Raw genomic sequence first — 23,832 nt, 5'->3', positions numbered from 1 at the left:
GGTTTCTTGCTCTCAGAGTCAGTGGCGTGGAAACGGCGCCTCCAGGAGATTCTTGCTAGTCCACTGCGACCACTGACTCCTCGCGCTTATATAACACAACATAGAAACGCCGCCAAACAAGCGTGCAACCATACGCACGCGTGACACTTGGCACGTGTGGTTGCCAATGACAATGGGACACATAATGTTGTGCAAAACTTGCCTGCAAATGAATGGGCTACGACCGCGCCTTTTCACAACCTCAAGTTATAGCCTAGCTTAAATAAATCTCTGTTCACTGTATTTTTCTAAAATCACTGTACAAATTCAAATAATCAGCCTCTCTCTCTCCCTCTGGTGTAAACACACACACTCTCTCTCACACACACACACACACACAGACACACATGCTGAGAGAGAGGCTATAGACTTCCAGCTACAAAGACATAGGTTATGTTACTTATTTGCTTCCATTTTGACCTTGTTTGCTACTGTCTATTTCGTTAGTAAATAAATAACAATTAAGTAGCCTAGGCTACAATGGTAGTGGGAGTATGTAAATAAATTGTCTACAAATAATTGTTTGACTAAACATGGCGCATGCGCATGTTTATTTATCGCCTAGAATAAAATATTTAGGTAATTATTTTCCCAAAGGTTTTCTCACTACTTTCTAAAACAGACCCTGACTTTTCAGCGGTCTTCATCATTAAACTGTAGTCATAGGCTAGCCTATCCCTCGGAAACATTCCCTGGCTGAAACTGAACCCACAGGTCAAGGTTTGTACCACGTGACTAAACACTCTTAGCAAGCGGAACATCTCCGCTGATAACATCTTTCTGTGGCAGAGCAAGGCTGTTCGCCTTGCAAGCGAGCTCACGATAGCAATTTACGGGCTCACATTGTTGAAGTCAGCACCTCAGCCTGTGGAGACGCTGCCGTTAGACCTCCTTGATGAACGCCGTGGTCGCATGAAGACATACGGTGGAGCCGCGGCGTGTGACAGGAGACAGGCGCTTCCTGTATTGAGCTTATGAAATGAAACAGTCATTAGCGTCAGCTCGCAAACCTTCGGTTTGACAGGCACTTGCCTCGACGGTGACATTGTTGCACGCGAGGGGATGCCGACGCTCGAAAATAACGGAGTGTGTGGTTCTCGCAGAAGGATTATCTTATAAATGAACGGCCACTGAACACTCTAGTATCGACTGTGGTCGCTGAGACAACCTTCGACTTTACTGTGCTTGCAGTGCGATTTGGTCCTAGTCTTGATCCTGCCAGCTCCGTATTACGCACCGTGTAGTTCTACCATTCATTTTGTCACCAAGAGCTATCTATATTCCTGTCGTGCAGGTAAGTGCTTGATTATAAGACACCCTGCTTATTTTCACTAAATACAGAACAGAGTGGACAGGCAGTTTGATAATTGATGTTTATGATACCCTCCTTCAGGTCAACGGCGTGTTTTCATCTGTAGCCTAGTACAATAATACTGGAACACGGTGTATCTCTAAGGGCTGTCATTTAATTGCGTTCATGTCTCACGTGGATAACTGTCAGGTGTGTTTACTGTGCGTCTCTGGGGAAAAGCAGATGAACTGAAACATTATGACAAACACGCCATTTGCAACAAAGTGGCGCTACTGAGCGAGGCTGTTGTATCCTACGGGTCAGGCATGCCAGGGGTGTAAGGGGTTTGGTGCTTTGCTTCCTAAGATCAGTGTTAACCAATTCCAATTAGCCTATATGGGTTAAGAAGTTGTGGGTTGAGGTGTGGAAGTAGGCTACAAGGCTACATCTAAGATGTGTGTGTTTGCACGGCCGTGTGTGTTTTTTAAAGGGGCAAAACATTTTGATGGTTGGTGAGATGACTACGTGTGTCTTGTTTGTTTGTTGTTACACTGGATGTGCTGTGCCCGGAGAGCTCGGCTAACGGTTTGTTTACATCGCGGACGGCTTCTGCTGGAAATGGAAATGATGCTCTTATCACCGGAGAGCAGCAGCTACGATTGGCAGAATGGAACATCCATACATCCCCAACCTCCCTTTCTATTCTTTATGTGTGTGTGTGTCACAGTGCATGCGTGTTTATTTATTTATGTGTGTGTGTGTGTGTGAGAGATCAAGGAGGTGTGTGTGTGACACACATAGAACACGGCTCAAGAAGAAAGTGACCTTCAGGGTTTTTTTCTGTCCTTGTGATAGACAGAAGCCTTTCGGATACCGAGCTCTCTTATACTCACACATGTCAAGATCAGGAAACCTTATGATCACACACACACCAAATGAATGCAGACATACATACGTATGCACACACACACACTCTCTCTCTCTCTCTCTCTCTCTCTCTCTCTCACACACACACACACACAGTGCACTGCTGGTATGAAAACACAAGGTCGAACTCACACACACACACACACACAGTGCACTGCTGGTATGAGAACACAAGGTCGAACTCTCACACATGCACATTCACACACACAAGCCCCCTCACCATCCATACACAAACTCACTGAGAACGTATCCGCTGTAACCATTGTTTCTTTTGGCTCGTATGTAGGACATACCCCCCTCACTCCAATATTTCTCATTCACAACAGGGATGTTAATTAAGTCTTAATATCTCCCATTACCACACAGACAGTCCGACTGTGAATGTCTCCTTGTATGTTTTTATCTCAGTGTTTTCAGTGTTCACAGTGACACACACACACACACATACACACACACACAGACATATTGTTCATATTCATAGTCTGTGTTACTTAAAATGGGGGTGTGAGTGAATGAGTTTGGCTCGCTCTCTCTGTGCCTCTGTGTGCGTGTGTATGTGTGTGTGTGTTAAAATGCACAGAGGGACCTGCTTTGCTCCATTTTTTGTGTTCTAATTGCCTGTGATTCCCTGTTGATCATTTGAGCATGTTTAAATGCTTTCAGAACACCACAGCCTGGTTGAGATCCAGAGGCGGGTAGACTGTGCATAGTGCATACCTCTAATGGTCTGAGTCTCAGGGGCAGACAGTCTTTGGCTTCTGTATTCTTTGGATGTTAATATTTGCCTATGTATTCGTTATTGTTTTTGGTCACAACGTGCTCGCATGTGTGTATGGGTATGTAAAAGAATGATACACAAAAACAAACACACAATCTAAATATATATATATATATATATATATATATATATATATATATATATATATATATATATATATATATATATATATATATATATATATATAAAAACACTAAAGAGATGTCAAAGTGAATGGATGTTAATTTGTATTGTATAACATGTGATGCTCAATAAAAGTAATGAATATCAGTTATGTTATGCGGAGAGAAAATGGACTATCCTAATCATAGGATTTGATGTGAATCAACCTTATGAATTCACATGGGGGGCACTGTGGCGCAACAGGCTACAGTGCCCATACCATGTACGGGCCCAAGTACCCATGAGGACCCAGATTCAAATCTGACCTGCGGTCATGTCCCGATCCCACCTCATCTCTCCTTCTCACTTACTTCCTGTCACTCTTCACTTTCCTCTCTGAATAAAGGCAAAAAGCCCAAAAATATATACTTTAAAGAAATGAACTCACATAATATTTATATAAGTCAATCCCATCCCTTTTAGTGATTCAAATTCATACTCAATTTAGAAGATTTTATGTGAAGTTATGAATGTTTCCACTCACGATTTCCTTTTCAAAATATTTAGAATTTACTTTGCAAAGTTGGATGGACTCCCAGTCGAAGACTATGGAGGCCTCATTTTCCCCCCAAAGCCCAAGAATAGCTCTTGAAAAAGGCTGAGAACTGAAGAGAAGCTTGAGAGCCCTCATGTCTCCGAGCGTCAGTGGGAGGGTTTGAGTGTGGGTGTCTGACCCTGATATAAACAGCTCAGAGGAGGTGGACTCCTGATGAGTCAGACTGATCACCAAACCCCACACAGCCTTCCCCCTGCTCCTCAAACATCAGCCAGGGGCAGGAGGAGAGGTGGTGTGCATGAGCTCTGAGATATGTGTGTGTGTCTGTGTGTAGTATGCAAACTGCTCTCTTCAGACATTTTGACGTTCCGTATTGCATTGCTGTTCCTCATGACATGCGTTGGTAATAGACATGATACAATGCTGTCATAAGGGCAACACTCCCCCACTGCAAAGATGACATAGTGTAGTGATACTGACATTAGAAGCCCCTGTGCTGATGGCTTCAGTGGTCTAGTGCCCATTTGCCAGTAATGTGGGTAGCTAGAGGCAACTCTGGGAACCCATGCTATCACTGTAGTGCTCTCTCTCTCTCTCTCTCTCTCTCTCTCTCTCTCTCTCTCTCTCTCTCTCTCTCTCTCTCTCTCTCTCTCTGTCTGCCTGCCCTCCCTGTGATATGTAGTTGATGGCACATCCAGCTGTGTCTGACATTAGCCATCAGGGGAGTGGCCCACTGGCGTCATCCATGGTTACAAGCAGATTCATTACTGCAGTTATTCATCTGGTGTTTGTGTGTGTGTGTCAGTGGGAGAGAGAGAGAAAGAAAGAAAAAAATAAAGTGTAAGTGAGGGATTAAGAATGGTAGAGAGACAGATGTGTGTGTGTGTGTGGAAAGGGAGCTGATAAATGATGAAGTGTGTTAACGGAGGAGGTGGAGATCAGTGAAGTGGGTGAAAAGATAATTGGTGTAGGAGAGAGGGCCTGAGTGAAGTAGACAGGGAGAGGGAGGGGACAACGCTAACATCCTGGTAGCATGTCTTAATTTAGAAAGAGTCGATGGAGTTAGAGATCATGAGTGGGGAAATGGGAGATAGAGAGTGACACAGGAAGAGAAACAGATGGAAAGAATGAAAGGAGGAGGAGAAAGTGAGGTAGAAAGAAATAGAGAAGCAGTGTAGGCAGGAGTCTATGAACAGTAGTTGTCTTTTCTCTGTTCCCATGGACACAGTAATGTGCAGTCATGCTCAGAGCTTTGCTCCAGTTACACACAACACACACACACACGACACACAGGTATATTATACTACACACATACACACACATACACCGATACACAGTTATATTACACAACACACGAAAACACACAAGGACACACAGGTACATTACACAAAATCCTACGATACATATGAAACACAACAAAATACTGCTGTACGTATTATGAGTACCACACACATTATAAGCATATGGCAATATGAGCTCATTAAAGTTCATATTGCCAGCACACCAAAACAAGTAGATGCAAGTGCATATATGCAGCTATTAATGCCCAAGTAGATATATATATGAAAGCCTTCTGGGCAAGATTAGTGAGTGTGTTTGGTATATCTCACTTTTGCCATGAACTGTAACTAATTACACGGAAATGGAAGTGCCCATCGGTGAACGTTGCTGTTGAACTGTTCCTGATGAAACTTTAATGGAGTAACATGGCATGAATGGGCGAAGTCTCTGAGTTGTATATTGGGGTCTTATTGCAGTCGTAATGGGGCCTCTCTGATGTTGGACTGGGAGTTGGAATCACATGACCAGAGGTCCTCTTGAGACATGACTCAGGAATCTTAGTGTATGGTCACATGGTTTAGTGTTGCCCAAGGGGATGCTCTAAATCCACACCCTGTTCTCTGTGAAGGGTTGATCTTGCTTACACCACTGGATGGGAACTGTGTTTTGCCTATAATAGACAGTGTGTGTGTGTGTGTGTGTGCGTTTTGCACACAGCACATGCCCATGCAGGCTTCTTTTGACCCAGACTGACAGCTGAATAGTTATTCATAGTCCGTCCCTACCCACTCAAGCTGACACACACACAGGCAGACACTCACCCAGTAGCCTTAAAGCTATGGCTGGATCAAAACAAATCAGGAGCAGTTGTGTTGCATTATGCTGTAATAATGTTTTCAAGCTTAGTTTGTTTACATAAGCGCTTACTCAGCCCCTGTTCTCGCAATGCAAGTTCCTAGCTTTAAATGTGTGTCTGTATGAGTTTCCATGGAGTTCTGCATTTCTCACCCATAGATTGACATTGTCATAGGGCTGTTGAAACACACTGTAGGGCTTCTGGCGTCACTGCCACCACATTTATTTGTGTGTGTGTGTGTGTGTGTGTGTGTGTGTGTGTGTGTGTGTGTGTGTGTGTGTGTTCGTGTGTGTGTGTGTGTGTGTGCGTGTGTGTGCGTGTGTGTGAGGGGAGAGGGAGGATTATGATAAGTTAAAAACACAGGTTATCTTGGAGAGTTAGGAGAGATGGCCAGCTTCAGCCTAGCCACTTTTGTGCTTTCATCAGCACTGTCAGACTCCTGGTCTCATGCAGGGTCTCACAGCATCCTCTCAAACCCTCTCAGTATATGCACCCACTCACAATATGCTGCAAAACATGACCTTACACTGCAGTTGTGGTAAAAGAATGATTGATCAGTCAAAGCATAGTGAAGTGTAATCACCTATCTAACTAGCCATAGTTAGATCAGCATCAGCTTGTTGACCCTTCATCTAGTCTACTGCAAACATATGCATCTATGGACCCTTTCAAGAGAGTTCCATTATCAGCATCATAGTTGGCCCCACAAGACTTCCGTTTTAACATTTCATATATTATCTTAATGCAGAGGAAGTAGATTGGGGCCCAAATAGAACGTTCAAGCATTGTTTTTGTTTTTTATTGTCAAAAGGGTCTATAGATGCAGTTTAATTAGGAGTGCCGCCAGGGTAAGCAATGGGACAAGAACCCAGAAGAAATCAGTACCATGGAGAGTTTCTGGGTACCGGACCGGTGTCTCGGTGCCTGACCTCAGCTAAAAAATGTGCTGTGAAATGCTCCTCTGGGACCTGATCTGAGCTAGCAGTTCTTCAGTCAATAAGTCTGAACTTGCAGAGGTCAGTCAAGACGGAGCTGATCTGGAGCCTGTGCGCAGTAATGAAGGACTCGCTCCACAGCTCCCTTTCTACAGTCTGAGACCCATATGGGTGTCAAAAAGGGAGATCCAAGGTCTAACAAGAGCCAAGGAGCAGGACCGGAGCACTCAATGCTTAAAGTGTTTTTATTCGTGCAAACTGACTAACGTTTCGACGCCCATGCGTCTTCTTCAGAGTCAAGAGTCTAAAGAAGACGCATGGGCGTCGAAACGTTAGTCAGTTTGCACGAATAAAAACACTTTAAGCATTGAGTGCTCCGGTCCTGCTCCTTGGCTCTTGTTAGACCTTGAATCTCCCTTTTTGACTTCTGCGTCCTGTTCCGTGAGCACCAAGCAGGCTGAAGCGCAAGTGACCCCCTTCTACCCATATCGGTGTGTTGGTGAAGCTGAGACCCATATTATGGGTGTGTTGGTGAAGCTGAGACCCATATGGGTGTGTTGGTAAAGCTGGTGCATGTGTTCATGTGTCTGAGAGATTGCATGTTCACCATATGCTGTCATCCTGCTGTAGCTCAGCAGTAATAGCAGGCTTTGTCCCAGACAGATAGGTCAGCGCTCGCCTCAGTGGACACACACACACACACACACACACACACACACACACACACACACACACACACACACACACAGGGTATAGTAAGGCCATAGTTGTCTTAAGGGACTGTCTGAGTGAAGCTTCCTGCCATCCTGTCTGTTCTCTCCTGTCTCACCACCTGCCAATCAAATCACTCTACAGCAGGACAAAAACAGCTCAGACCTCAGGGGCTGTTGCTGCCTCTATCAAAGATCCCTAAATACGAACTCTCATCTGCATAGCTGCTGCTTCTCTTTTTTCTCTTCTCCCTCCCTCTCTCTCTTTATCTATCTATTTATCTACCCGTCAAGCTAATCACTGTTTTTTTTAATGAAATTGGAAATGAACGGAATTGCCCTGGTTCTGGCATCTGTTGTGAGATTTGCCACGCCTTCTCTGTGTCCATCTCCTCTGCTGTCAAACATTTTCCAGCGCCATTCCCCCCCCCCCCCCCCCCCTCTCACTCCTTGTCTCTTCTCCCTCGCTCTCCATTTGAAAAGCGCCTCTTTGGCAATACAAGTGTTCCGCATGTTGCCAAAGCAATTACAAGTGAGACAAATGAGTCCTATTTGCACCTCCCTCTCCGTCCCCATTCTTCTCTCCACCTCTCTGCTTGCCCCCCCCCCTCCCCCTCTCCCTCTCTCTGCCCATGCTTTTCCATTTCTCTCACAATCCTGCTCCAGTCGGCAGGACTGGCAGAAAGGTTTGTCTCGCAGCAACATTTCCATTACTAGAGGCCCCATTTCACCACAGGAGATATCTTCATGAAAATATATGCAAACTCACGCACTGGGTTGAGATTAATCTTTAACACTAATGGGAGGTGCAGAAGCTGTAAATAAGAGAACAAAGGTATCTGTGTTAGCTTTCAGGGCTCAGCATGTGTGTGTGTGTGTGTGTGTGTGTGTGTGTGTGTGTGTGTGTGTGTAAGTGTGTTGGTGCGTGTGTGTAGTCCCAATGCACGTCTCATTGTGGTATATTGTTTTTAGAGAAGGAGGAGACTTGATGAGCTTCACCGACAATTATCTTCTTGGCAGGGAAACAAATAACTCTTCTGAGGCCCTTTAAAGCCTGTTATCAGAGGAACAGAGAACATGTTTGATGTTGGGCCCTTGGCATTGCTCTTGTCTGGTGAATGCACATAGGCTTAAGACACCAGGTACTGGTTAATTACAATACAAGAGTTGTTTCTCCAGATCATTGGAAAACTGCTGTGGACCCTATTCAGGTTCCTTGTGTCATATGTATAGTGCCTATAAGTTATTACATACTTATAATCTCCTAAAGCCCCTGCTGTGTATTTGACATGTAGCTCTTACATCAGAAGTGCTTGTGAATATTGTTGCTGGTGTTAATTGGAGTTACCGGTACTTCATCCCTATATACTGCTACTGTGTGGTGCATTTACGTCAGCCATAAATAAACGGAGGCTTTTCAAGATTTACAGCGAGTATGAATCAGTGGCCTTGGCTATGGTGGCTTTATTCATATTTCGATGTCTCCCTGTTCACTTCCGACCTCTACCCATCTTCTTCAACACTGTCTAATGTGCTCATGTTTATTTAGGTTTGTGTGTAAGTACTCTGTCTCTCTCTCCCTCTTGTGGGCAGCCGTGGCCTACTGGTTAGCGCTTCGGACTTATAACCGGAGGGAACCCCGACCAGTAGGCACGGCTGAAGTGCCCTTGAGCAAGGCATCTAACCCCTCACTGCTCCCCGAGCGCCGCTGTTGATGCAGGCAGCTCACTGCGCCGGGATTAGTGTGTGCTTCACCTCACTGTGTGTTCACTTTGTGCTGAGTGTGTTTCACTAATTCACAGATTGGGATAAATGCAGAGACCAAATTTCCCTCACGGGATCAAAAGAGTATATATACTTATAGTCTCCCTCCCCTCACTCACACACATGAAATAGTAGTCATGTGAAGGCACTGAGCTCTTCAGAGCACCAGTAGAACTGCCACCATGCTAAACTGATGCAGCAATCGGAGCTCTCTGGGTGGCCTGTGCTGTCTGCATGGGTGATCTTAAACGTGCAATCATGCACACATACACACATAGTAGAGTTATAGGAATGAGGAAGTCTCTCGTCTTATGAAACTGTTGGATGAGGATCTATGCATACATTCACATGATATGTGTAAAACCCACTGTTTTTTTTAGAACTTCTTTAGAAACTGACTAGTGACTGCTGATTTCTCTAGAAACTGACTAAAACTGAATACATGTAAATACACACAATATTGTGTAAAAAAAAACATACACACACTCTTGCACACACACTGACAATAATAGAATACACAACAAATGTTCGGAACTCTTTTATTCTGGCTCATTTACTAATGGTTCCACGTACAGTAACAGATGTATGTGGGTGTGTGTGTGTATCAGGCTAATGCTGGCTTCTTTTTCCCAGGCGAGATGGACCCTGAGCAGAACCAGACCCAGCCTGATGGAGCTGTACTTTCTGCTGGGCCGACTGAAGGCGGCACCTCCTCTCCTGCCCCCCCTGAGTCTACTGCCCCAGTCATTGACCTCCTGGCGGCTCCCTTGGCCCCAACCCGCCCTCGGCGACCTCAGAGAGCTGCTCATGTGGAGGGCTCCATCGACGTCTCAGAGTCCAAATCGCCCGTAGCTCCTGAATCTGCCCCTGCCCCTGCCCCTGCCCCTGCCCCTTCCCCTGCCCCTGCCTCTGCCCCTGCCCCTGCCTCTGCCCCTGCCCCTGCATCCATCCCTGATGACTCCCCTGCGCCCCCTGCCTCCGCCCCCACCGCCACCCCCCCTGTTCCCGGCCCTTCGGGGGGCCCTCTGCCCCACAAGCCCCTGCTGAAGGGGGCGGTTCACCAGGTGGGGGGCCGCAGCCCCATGGCCATGCGCGCCGCCTCACTGCCCCAGGCGCCCTCCTCCAAGCCCCCGCCCAGGGCAGCTGAGGCCTACGGCCACGCCCACAGGACCATGTCTGTGGCCGGCACGGCCGACACGCAGCCGCAGGTGGTGGAGGACTTCAGGTGGGTTTGCTCATATTTGTGTGTGCTATGCATGGGAGTGTGTGTGTGTGTGTGTGTGTGTGTGTGTGTGTGTGTGTGTAGGGGGTGGATCAGGGGGTTGGATGTTTGTTGTGCTTGAGAGTATACTGTATATTCTGTCTGACACATGTTCCTTATGAGGTGTGACTGTACATCCATCCATGCTGTCTGGTAGATTCTGTGGTGACCTGGTGTACAGTCTTCCTAGTGGTGGACTGTAATTCTGTCATTTGATGTGATCACTGATGTGGCTGTCTCTGATAGGATACACGTAATCACATGGAACGTGGGCTCAGCCATGCCTCCTGACGACATCACCTCACTGCTGGGACTCAACGTGGGAGATGGCAACACAGACATGTACATCATAGGGTAAGATGCATCACAGACATGTACATCATAGGGTAAGATGCAGCACAGACATGTACATCATAGATGCAGCAAGCACAGATATGTACATCAAAGGGTCAGTATCACAACCATAACACATAACATAAGAAGCACTGTGGTTCACTCTGCATGTATGTTGCTGTATGGTATTAAGTGTTACTGAAGCAGCTATGCTCTTGTACCTTTCATTTCCCTCTCTCTCTTCTCTCTTCCCTTCTTCTCTCTTCCCTTCTTCTCTCTTCTCTTCTCTCTTCTCTTCTTCTCTCTTCCCTTCTTCTCTCTTCTCTTCTCTCTTCCCTTCTTCTCTCTTCCCTTCTTCTCTCTTCTCTTCTTCTCTCTTCTCTTCTCTCTTCCCTTCTTCTCTCTTCTCTTCTTCTCTCTTCTCTTCTCTCTTCTCTTCTTCTCTCTTCTCTTCTCTTCTCTCTTCTCTTCTTCTCTCTTCCCTTCTTCTCTCTTCTCTTCTTCTCTCTTCTCTTCTCTCTTCCCTTCTTCTCTCTTCCCTTCTTCTCTCTTCTCTTCTTCTCTCTTCTCTTCTCTCTTCTTCTCTTCTCTCTTCCCTTCTTCTCTCTTCTCTTCTCTCTTCTCTTCTCTTCTTCTCTCTTCCCTTCTTCTCTTCTTCTCTTCTCTCTTCTCTTCTCTCTTCTTCTCTTCTCTCTTCTCTTCTCTCTTCCCTTCTTCTCTCTTCTCTTCTCTTCTCTCTTCCCTTCTTCTCTCTTCTCTTCCCTTCTTCTCTCTTCTCTTCTCTTCTCTTCTCTCTTCTTCTCTTCTCTTCTCTCTTCCCTTCTTCTCTCTTCTCTTCTTCTCTCTTCTCTTCTCTTCTCTCTTCTCTTCTCTTCTCTCTTCCCTTCTTCTCTCTTCTCTTCTCTCTTCTCTTCTTTTCTCTTCTCTCTTCTCTTCTCTTCTCTTCTCTCTTCCCTTCTTCTCTCTTCTCTTCTCTTCTCTTCTCTTCTCTTCTCTTCTCTCTTCCCTTCTTCTCTCTTCTCTTCTCTTCTCTTCTCTTCTCTTCTCTTCTCTTCTTCTCTTCTCTTCTCATCTCTTCTTCTCTCAGGCTGCAGGAGGTGAACTCTATGATTAACAAGCGTCTGAAAGATGTGCTTTTCACTGATCAGTGGAGTGAGGTCTTCATGGACCGACTTGGCCCTTTCGGATACGTGCTGGTCAGCATGCGACATGCTTACAGACATTCTCTCTTTCGCTCTCTCTCTCTCTTTCACTCATACACACACACACACACACACACACACACACATGCAAAATGACTCAAAACATTCATGTACAGTACACGGTAACATGTGCTCACGCAATCACATGAACTATGAAACAGTAATGAAAAACGCTGTGAATTATTGAAAGATTTGCATGGTCATCCTCATGGTGGCACACAGACTGATTAGAGCCCATAGTCCCACAGCAGTCTTTACTTACAAGCCAAAGGACCTCTCTGTGTCTCTTGCACACACATACTCTTTACTACACACTCTGTCTCTTACACACACCAACACACACAAGGCCTCATGGATCAGCACACACAGTTACAGAGACAAACACACACACAGATTCATCAGAGCTCAATTTCCCTTCATTACCAGAAAAACATTTCAGCCATGAGCACACACACACACACACACACACATACACACACACACACACACACACACACACTCACACAAATACACATTTACATATTGGCAATCCCATATTCTGGCTTTCTCACATGGAAGCACACTTACGCTTGTAGACACAAACCACAAACACACACTTGTACACACACTCACACATTCTCGTATATCCACACAGCCTATGTCCACTTTATGGTTCAGCAGACACAATTATGTAACCCAGTGGTAGAGTGGGCATGCGAGAGGCACTGTGTATGTGTGTGTGTGTGTGTTTGTATGACGTAGCTATTTGCCCAAGGCTTCTGAATGGCCAAATATGTGTGAATCTGGATATGTCCATGACTTCATCTGTATGCATGTTTGTGCATATCACCATGTATATGTATGCATGCATCTATGTGTGTGTATGTGTGTGTTTGTTTTTATGTGTGTTTAGGTGTGTGTATGTGTGTTTTTGATGATGAATGCAAGTTTAACTGAAGAACAAACCATGGAAGTCTTTATCACTATGTCTGTGTGTGTGTGTGTGTGTGTGTGTGTGTGTGTGTGTGTGTGTGTGTGTGTGTGTGTGTGTGTCTATCTATGTATAAATGTGTGTGTGTGTTGTGAGTGTGTGTATTTTAAAGTGTGTACTGACATTTGACCATGTGCAGTGGCTTTCTCAACATTTACTCAACATGCAAATCATCTCCAACAACATAAAACATACATACTTTCTCTCTCTCTCTCTCTATCTCTCTCTCTTTCATTATTTGTCTTTCTCATATAGACACAGATAGACACAGATAAACACACATAAACACACACCCACACACTCTCTCTCTCACACACACACACATGGTCAGTTAGAGGAGAACGGGTTGAAAATGATCTGCTATTTGCGTATGTTCTGGCTGATTTGGTTATGCACACTTTCTCAAGGCAGAGTGCCAGATGACCACTATTGTATCGACGGGCATTCAGTTACATGCAAATGTCTTTCTCTTCTCTCCTATGCTGTCTCTTTCCCTCTCTGTCTCGGCCTCTCTCTCTCTCTCTCTCTCTCTCTCCCAGCATTTTTAATATCTCTGTTTCATGCCCTCTCTCTCTCCCCTCCTCTCCCTGCAGGTGACGTCTCAGCGGATGCAGGGTGTGCTGCTTCTCGTCTTTGCTAAGTATTACCACCTGCCCTTCCTGCGGGGCGTGCAGACAGAGACCACCCGCACCGGCCTGGGTGGCATCTGGGTAAGTCTCCAAATGTCGCCGGCCTCTACTGCCCACTGCTGCCACCTGCTGTCAGCAACCTATTGCTCTCCTAACCTAGCACTGCATTCCCCTCCCTACTGTAACCCCTTGACAAAACTAGTCTATTGGGGCTCTATTGTTTTTATCAGTCCATCAATCACTATAAGAGTTGTAAATGTAATGGTAAAGGTTCTCTCATTAGTAGAATTCTTTTCTGAGTGCTCTCTGCAGATATCACTCTCATGATATCTGTAGCCTCTTGCCACCATATCTCTATATCTCTAATGTCTCTCACTACCTACATTGCACAACTTAGCCTTCTTATATTATTCATGCTTTCCTGTATTGTCTTTATTTCTAGCCCCACTGCCCTGTTACTGTATTCTACTGCCCCCTGTTGATGCCCCTGTTGTAACCAGCTGACGCAGTACTGCCCTAGTCGTCTGCTCTATTGCCCCCCCCCCCACCACCAGTCTTTTGTGTTGTGAGCAGCCAGACTCTGTTGTGTGTCCTTGCTGCCCTTAGGGTAATAAAGGGGGGGTGAGTGCCCGCATGACAGTGTTTGGCCACTCGGTCTGCTTTCTCAACTGCCACCTACCGGCTCACATGGAGAACTCGGAGCAGCGCATGGATGACTTTGAGAGCATCTTGCAACAGCAGCAGTTTGAAAGCCAGGTGGCCATGGGCGTGCTCGACCACGAGTGAGTGTGTCGTGGGCACAAATACACACATGCATGCACACACATAGGCAAACATGCCTGCAGACACACACAGACATATACATACACACTTACGCACACACATACAAGTGCACACTCTCACACACACACACACACACACATACAGATACGCACACAAAAATTACCCAGAGGCATACACATAAATACTCTGTGCTTGTACATACTAACACTCACATGTGTTTATGGGCATGCCGCATGTGTAAACATGATGTACTGTATGGTGGCGTGTATGTATGTAGGCATACTTTCTCTCCTGTGTACACAGGCACACACACTTATATGGATGTGCTAATGTACATTCTCAGTTAAAGGTGCTCTAAACGATGCCACACGTTTTTTAGGCTAAAACATTTTTTGTCACTTACAGCAAACATCACCTCACCATCCGCTAGCTGCCTGTGTCCTGAATACACTGTAAAAAAACGCGATCTCTGTGGACAGCCCATGCTCCAAAAACGGCAACAAAAACAAGCTGGGCAAACCTAGCCCATAAAAACATAACAAAATGTTACAGCAAATCACAGACGAGATGCTCGTTTAGGAGAGTTTTAATTGCACGGGAGAGAGGAGGAGTAAGTAGCGAGCTAGCTCTCTGTTTTGTTTGAATGTCAACAGAAGTGACGTTACCCAGCATCGCTTAAACACCTTTAAGGGCAGCAGCACAAATGAAAGCATTCACACAGATGCATGCATATCTGCAGGCATGGTAGTTCATCACTCACCCTCTCCCCCAACTGCTGCGGGCAGTGTTAACTGGTATTTCACCTGTGGCCTGCAGTGTGGTGTTCTGGTTTGGAGATCTCAACTTCCGCATTGATGACCTGGACATGCACGTGGTGAAGGGAGCCATTGACGCCAACAAGCTGTCCGTGCTGTGGGAGAAAGACCAGGTGTGTTTGTGCATGCAGTAGTAGAGCATAATGTACAGCATGTCCGAATGCCCATGTGGGGCTTTTATCAACAGAATACAGACACACACAGAGACACTTTTTCTTTCTCTCTCTCTCTCTCTCACACACACACACACATGCCCTGACACTCACACTTATACAAAAAGAGCCAACTGATATTATTATATTAACTTGGTATGTGTTACATAGCATAACAAATGCCCTGTTTTTAGCTAGTTTCATGTTTTATGTTTAGGTTTATGATAGCAAGTTGAACTTGAACTTGAATTATTTTAGTAACTGCCAATTCTTGATTTGAGACTTTGAAAAATGTATTAGATTTCATTTAAATGAATAATCCTAGAGATGTAGCTACTGTTAGTCTTGCTGGTTTAGTGCACACCACTAGGTGGTGCTGTTACAACGTCCAATGAGAATAGATTCTAAGGGCTGTATTTTGGGTCACCAGCGCATGGCGTGAAGTTCGTTTTTCACCCGCGCAAAGTTGAATTCGGTATTTTGCACGTTTATTGTTTAAGCATTGCGCCCAGGGGTGTGGCAATTAACAACCTAGGGAGGGGCCTAGCGCGTTGTCTAAAAATCGCTATCATACACCACCTAAACCTGGTCAGAAGTCAATGGCGAGTTGTTCATATGCTATTTTAAGAGCGCATGTCACCAGTCATATTGGCAGGTGCACGCACCATCCTTCTATCATTCATGAACGCACACCAGCGCACGTCCATGCAAAGCATTACAAATTGCACGATTACAATGGAAAAAATAATTAGAACAAAGATATTACGAAATACTGTACATCTCATAATGAGTAGTTATTCACCATCATTTGCAAATTGGTAATGACGGTTAAAAGTGATTAGGGGAGAGGCGAGAGACACGTATGGAGCACAGCTGAAGACGCACTGTCACGAGATATAAGCAACTCCTCTGCAGGATAAATGTTGTTTCATTCAGTCATTTGAGAAATATTAGGGTAAGTGTTGCTTTTTCCAGCCTATGTTTTCGGTGGTAATCCATTGTCAGTCAATAGTGAAAGTAACTGCATATAACTGTCCTGTCGTTGACTTATTCCTTGGTGAAGTTAGTTTCACTTTGCCAATGAGTTCAAATAATAGACGAGTGCAAATGCGTGAAGGCTATGCTAGGTTTTAGTAAAGCATGGTTTAAGAATGACTATTCCATATGGTCTCGCAAGCAGCCTCCTTCAAATGCGCCGTTGAATGCCAAAATACCGATGCATTTATTTGACATATCGCGCGTTGCGCCGTTAAAGGGAATGACAGATGTCATTCTCATTGGTTTAAAATGATGTTACGCCCCAAACACACCCATATGACTGATTAAAAGACCTAGGAACACCTTGTTACGCCATGCGCTCCACTTTTGATAGCGAAACCCCTCCCAATGTGAACTGGACATCCTACTAAATTTGAATACACTTTTGACGAGTGACGATGCACTTTAGAATGTCATGATAGGGCCCTAAGTGTTACTAAGTTGCTTATCGAGTATATAACATTAGTTGTACTGTGACAACATTTAACCTCCCTTTCATATTGCTCACAGTTTCTCCCTATGTGTCAATCTTGTGTATGAATGTAAACAGTGAAGTAAAGTCAGTATGTCATGTCTCGTGTCTCACAGTTGAATATGGCTAAGGACAGTGAGACCGTGCTGGAGGGCTTTCACGAGGGTCCACTCAAATTCCCCCCCACCTACAAGTTTGATGTGGGGACTAACACGTATGACACCAGGTATGATGTGGGGACTAACACTTATGACACCAGGTGTGATGTGGGGACTAACACGTATGACACCAGGTATGATGTGGGGACTAACACTTATGACACCAGGTATGATGTGGGGACTAACACTTACAGTATGACACCAGGTGTGATGTGGGGACTAACACTTATGACACCAGGTATGATGTGGGGACTAACACTTATGACACCAGGTATGATGTGGGGACTAACACTTATGACACCAGGTATGATGTGGGGACTAACACTTATGACACCAGGTATGATGTTGGGACTAACACTTATGACACCAGGTATGATGTGGGGACTAACACTTATGACACCAGGTATGATGTGGGGACTAACACTTATGACACCAGGTATGATGTGGGGACTAACACTTATGACACCAGGTATGATGTTGGGACTAACACTTATGACACCAGGTATGATGTGGGGACTAACACTTATGACACCAGGTATGATGTGGGGACTAACACTTACAGTATGACACCAGGTGTGATGTGGGGACTAACACTTATGACACCAGGTGTGATGTGGGGACTAACACTTATGACACCAGGTATGATGTGGGGACTAACACTTATGACACCATCAGGTGATGTGGGGACTAACATGACACCAGGTGTGATGTGGGGACTAACACTTATGACACCAGGTGTGATGTGGGGACTAACACGTATGACACCAGGTATGATGTGGGGACTAACACTTATGACACCAGGTATGATGTTGGGACTAACACTTACAGTATGACACCAGGTGTGATGTGGGGACTAACACTTATGACACCAGGTGTGATGTGGGGACTAACACTTATGACACCAGGTATGATGTTGGGACTAACACTTATGACACCAGGTATGATGTGGGGACTAACACTTATGACACCAGGTATGTCCTCCTGCCTGGCTGTTTCTCTCGGTCTCCACTCTATCTTCTATACTCCTGTGTCCAGTGTTCACTTCTGCTGCTCTCTATAAGGGTGCTTTTACAATTGGCTTTTTAGAAATAGTTTTGAATATGGTTTAGGCGACAGAGGTTTTTTTCATCCACTCTATCATCATTATGACCACCGTGCAGCAAATATTAGTTTAGTCAGTTTTTTTCTCTCTGATTTATTTATTTATATTCTATATCTGAAAATAGATTTATATATCTATTTTCAGTGATTTTGTGTCAATGATTCCCGGGACACTGAAAGACCGGGGTGCACGAAACTTGTTGGGCATGTAGTCCCACAAGGATGACACAGAACCATTGTTTTTCATTTTGATCCGTCACTTTCTGTGAATATCTCGAGAACCGTAGGGCTTAGGATGAACAAGTTTTTGTGTGTGTTGGCCTCCAGGGGCCATGTCAACCCATCCCATATCTGACAGGTTCAAACCTGCACGGAATTTAAAGTATGGATCATCATCATTGCATGAATGCATGCAAAGTTTCATAATTACATAAACGCACACACACACACACACACACACACACACACACACACACACACACACACACACACACAAGCTCAGACAAACACACACACTCACATGTATACTCACACACATGCACGCATGCACACACACACACACACACAAACACACACACACACACACACACACACACACACACACACAGTACATACAACTCACACACACACATGCAGGTAAGCAGACACACTCACACACACACACACACACACACGTACACACACACCCCATTACCCCCCCACACACACTCACAAGCGAAAACACACACACACAGAAGCACACATACACAAAAGCAATCGAACATGTCATGCACACACTCGCAAGAGTAGGGGATGGAGACAAATTGACAAGTGTGATTTATTTTTGCGGAGAGAATGTGCAGGACTGTGCGGCGGTCATATTTTTGTATCGTTTGTGGTACATCTAGTTTAGTTGATCATGATTGTCAATAGATCCATCCATGGTTATCAATAGCAATTATTTGCTCTTAAGTTGGTCGTCAGTATAGATGGTCATCAGTCCTCTGTCTTTTGTCTCTTCTCTGACTCTTACCCTCTGTGCTTCCCTCCAGCGGTAAGAAACGTAAGCCAGCGTGGACTGACCGAATCCTGTGGCGTTTGCGCGCAACGGCGCCCCCTGTGGTGGGGAACAGCAAGCGCCACTCCCTGTCAGGCCTGAGCAGCGGGCTGAGCAGCGGCACGCGGGTCACTCAGCACTTCTACCGCAGCCACATGGAGTACACGTGCAGCGACCACAAGCCTGTGGCCTCCATCTTCACCCTGCAGGTCAGCACCCTCCTTACGCAGACACACACATGCATATAGACATAAAGATATTATACATACGTAAGTACACACTAACACAATAACGCCCTAACCCTAACACTCACACACACACAAAAACACACACATACACACACTCAAGGGTGCCATGAAAATGTGACTTCTGATCTATGAAGTCCGATTAGATAGTATTGCATGTGATAAAATATGGCTTTGATGATGGGTGATTAGGTGATTAGAGAAGAGTTTCCATTCCTTTAGGTTCTCATACTTGATTCATGGCAGTGATTCATGTTCAGATCCACTATTTAGTGATTTGTTAGCCTAGAAATCTAGACGCACCCTACCGGCAGCTGCCCGGTCTAGTCTAGCAACTCTCCGTTGGCTTGTGAGCTGAAAAAATAAAATTCGATAGGGCCAATCAAACATGTATAGAGACGTTAGGCGGGCTTAACATAATGATTGATGCCAGAGTTGCAACGGTTTGGCTTGAATTCCCTAACCTGACTCTCGCCCTAGGCGGAGCTAGGCGGAACGAAATTCATCTGGCGAGAGTCAGGTTATGAATTCCCTGCTACTTGAAAAGAAACAAGATGGATGTTGCTGTTGGCGAACAGCGTGACATGAGTTAAGCTTTTTTTTAATTTGGCAAAAGTTTGAACTAGCCAACTAGCTCTGCTGGTGGGAAAACGCATGGGACTCATAGCGCTGTCCTATTGCGTGCAGAGGGAATTTGAAAGACAACCGATAATCCGCACCGTCTGAGTGCCCAGACCCTACATTTTAATGTGGGTCTGGCTCGTCAGGCTAGTGATTTGTACTTTGGGATTCAAAACAGGAAACTTAAATGCCCAAATGCCCATATTTAGACTCTTATTGGCTTGCTTCTTTTCCACTATGTTCCAAAGCTGTGTGTGTTTTCTCTGTAGTTCCCGTATAAGGTGGACATCCCTCTGATCACTCTGATTGTGGAGGATGAGTGGCGAGAGGTGGCTGACGCTGTGGTGCGCTTCAAGGTGACGCCCAACTTTGGACGCAGCTCTTGGGACTGGATTGGTCTTTACAAGGTGGGTGTCTGTACGCGTGCTTCAGCTCAATGGCTTCTGTCAGTTTAACACTTCTGTGTGTGTGTGTACTGAGAGTGTGTGTGTGTTCGCATTCAAGGTGGGCTTTAAGCATCATAAGGACTATGTTGGCTATACCTGGGCCAAGCAGGAAGAGTCAGACTACCTAAGGAAGGAACATGAGGTAAACACAAACACACACAACTAAACATGACCACAAATGACCCCACACACTTACGCGCAGTGAACTTCTGAATATTCCATTTCCTTCTCTGTAGGTGACCTTTCCAGAGGAGGAATTGCCTAAGGGCTCTGGAGACTTCATCCTGGGTTACTACAGTAACAACACGAGTACCATAGTTGGCATGACAGAGCCTTTCCAGGTGATCCATCCCACTGCTTTACCTTAAGCTCCTCCCCTAAACCCTATCTATCTCCATGTAGTCACTTCCTCTTGTATGCTAACTGGCATGTCTAAGATCTGGACATCTCACCCTAACATTATCCTTTCTTTTTTACTGCACTCTTTCATCACCTTCTTACATTCACCATAAACTCTCACATTCTTTCTTTGCAGTGTGGTACTGATTCACTATTAGGACTTTGTTTCGCTGATTACTAAGTAAAGTGTCTTGCTCCCTGTTCCTCTTAGATCTCTCTGCCCACCTCCAGTCCTGGAGGGGTCAGTCCCTCCGACAGCTCTGACTTCAGTTCGGAGGACGATGGAACGGTGGGCGGGGGCTCGCGGCCCTCCAGCCCCGACGGGGCCACCAGGCGACGCAGCAGCAGCAGCAGCCCCTCCCCATCGCGAGGCTCCGCCTCACCCAGTGTCAAGCCCAAACGCAAGGGTCGCCACGGCAACAAACCCAAGAAGGCCCCGGACGTGCCAGCGCCCCCCAGCAATGTGAAGAGTCCGGCTGAGGACCCTGAGGCCGGGGAGCCAGCGGCCGGCGAGGCTGGCGAGGCAGGCTCGTCATAGGCCCGTTGGTCGCACTGCGCCGCGCCATGCTGTGTGTGTGAGAACTCTGTATGAGGGTTGGGGGTGGGCTCCTGTTGGGCAGGGCAGGAAGGAGGCCTCAAGCCTCAGCCTGTGGTCACTCTCACCCCACCCCTTCCCCCTCTCCTGCCATTCCACTCTCTCTCCCTTCCTCCCTCTCTCCCTCCATCCCTCTCTTTCTCTGTGTCATTCACTCTCTCTATGTCTCAGGTGGCTGCGTTGGGCGGCCTGTTTTGTCCAGTCCTACAGTCTCTCTCAGTAGCAGTGTCTGTGTCTCTCTCTGTGTGTGAGTGTTGTCAGACCTGGACCTGACATGCTGGCGGTGCTCTGAGAGGCCTCTCGGCAGCTAAGCGGAAGATTAGCATTTATGAGCATAGCAGGAAACGTCTCCTGGACAGAACCTGAAAATGAATCCAGTAAACTAGAAGTCCAGTTTGCCTTTATATAATTCTGCCATGACTTCTACCAAGTCATTGTCCTAGTGCCCGAGACATAGATTCAGGCCTGAGTTGCTTCAGTCACTTTGGCTGGGAGCCCTGGCACACAATGTGCCGTCTCGACGAAAATGGTTAGGGTCAACCAAATTTGGTTGCCCCAGGGAACAAAATGTCTGCCTTTTGCTACCCAGAACCTTTTTTTTCTCTTAAGAAGCTGTGAAGGCAGCATGCAAGGTGCTCTGTAGAAGACACACCTGAAGGAGAAAAATGCAAAAAAAATCAGGTATCCAAGTCAAGAACAGCACCCTAGCCAAGTAGAAAAGAAGCGTGGGGAAGCGTACTGTTGTCGCCTAGCGTTTGTTTGTTCTTGGTGTCCTTCCTGACCCCTCAGCTTTGAACCCTGAGCCCTCCGCTGGGCCACGCTGTTCTCTGCTCTCTCAGGAGCTTCGCTGAGCATTCCGCTCCAGATAAGAGGTTCTGCTGAAGCCTGTGAAGTCAAGATCTATGCGGTCATATCCTGTGAGGTCACGTCCTGTCAGGTAGTTGGTGTGTAATAGACTTTCACGTTGAAGCTTGTGGAGTTCAGCTCATTTGCCATTGATTTGTGTCCCTGTTAGCTGTTAATCTGAAATTAGTTTGAGTATAGTCTAGGATTAGGATTTTCTAGAATCCGTAACCTGTTGTAAAAATGTTGTGCTCTTTTTCTGATCCCATCCCCTTTCTCTCTCTCTCTCTCTCTCTCTCTCTCTCTCTCTCTCTCTTTGCCTCGGTCCTTCTATCTGGGTTAGTCATGAGTGGGGGGCCGTGTAGTTGTCGTGTGATGGCTGTAGTGTGACATCCTCAGTGCACCATCCAAATATACAGTATTGTACCTCTGTCTTTAGCAGTACAGTAGGACAGTTTGTGCAGTCGTAATGTAACTTGACAGTATGAGTGTGTGAGAGCTAGAGAATGTATGGGTGTGTGGTTGCATGGTTTGCCGCGCTTGACTCCTAGTTTGGTGCTGTGCATTACCGTGTCTGACCTGTACTACGTGTCAGTGTTCATAAAACTATCAAACAAATTTTTTTAAAAAGTTAGAGAAACAGTAAAAGAAGGAGGTTCACACATTGACAGAAAAGAGGGGGAGAACTCAGAACAAGGAGACTTTCTTTTACATATTGCCACAATATTTTGTGTTGAATCCACCAATTGTAAAACAATTAGAAAAGGCATAAAAGTTTAGAGATTGTAAGATTATTTGAAGGCACTGAGAACTCTGTCTGTGTGTGTGTGTGTGTGTGTGTGTGTTCATGCATGCGTGTACACATGTGTGTGTATGGTTGCGCGTGTGCATGTGCACATGTTTGTGTGTGTGTGTGTGTGTATGTGTATCTACATGTGTGCATGTGTACATGTATAGAATGACCCTGTTGTATATGTAGGTTGAGAGACAGGTGAGTTCTAGCTGGTTTGTGTGGCTTTAAGAATGGTTAAACAGACTATTGGAAAGAACTCTTTCAACTATTGTTGAAAATACAGTAAATGAAGGCTATTGCATCATTACACATCTAGCTTTGATCATAAGCCTCTTCACAGCCAGCCAATAAGACTGTGATGTTTTTCAGTTCTGGTCATGAAGAACTGCACTGTCTGTAACAGTGATAGGTTAGACACAGCCTAGGTTTTCACGTGCACTGTCTGTTCTTATTCTGTGGTCTTCCTTTGGGTGGGAATGTGTTAATATATGAAATATGGGCCTCAGGCAAATGTGCAATCGAAAAATAAATTATCAGATTAATGTCTATTAAAGAATGTGAAGAATCACGATTAAATGTGAATACATAAATATATGTATATTCATATAGACCATGTTAATATTGATAGGATGTGAATATGAGTATTGTTAAGATTTAGTGAGAAGGTCTGAAGACAATCAATGCCAATATAGTTGTTTTAA

The 23,832-nt window shown here is 45.5% G+C and overlaps 1 protein-coding gene across 1 annotated transcript; it reads left to right on the top strand.

The window, feature by feature from the left end:
* The first annotated feature begins 782 nt into the window (after positions 1-782).
* Positions 783-22,961, top strand: inpp5jb (inositol polyphosphate-5-phosphatase Jb). Its single transcript, XM_042100758.1, has 14 exons — positions 783-1,333; positions 9,873-10,130; positions 10,179-10,464; positions 10,747-10,854; positions 11,921-12,029; positions 13,599-13,715; positions 14,241-14,416; positions 15,234-15,345; positions 17,011-17,120; positions 19,185-19,398; positions 20,325-20,462; positions 20,560-20,643; positions 20,738-20,842; positions 21,112-22,961. Exons 2-14 carry the CDS (start codon positions 9,878-9,880, stop codon positions 21,436-21,438), a joined length of 2,139 nt encoding a protein of 712 aa, XP_041956692.1. The 5' UTR covers positions 783-1,333; positions 9,873-9,877; the 3' UTR covers positions 21,439-22,961.
* The last annotated feature ends 871 nt before the right edge of the window (positions 22,962-23,832 follow it).

The sequence above is a fragment of the Alosa sapidissima genome, chromosome 8 (genome assembly GCF_018492685.1).
Source record: "Alosa sapidissima isolate fAloSap1 chromosome 8, fAloSap1.pri, whole genome shotgun sequence".
NCBI classification, from domain to species: Eukaryota; Metazoa; Chordata; class Actinopteri; order Clupeiformes; family Clupeidae; genus Alosa; species Alosa sapidissima.
This window is presented reverse-complemented; position numbering and strand designations above follow the sequence as displayed.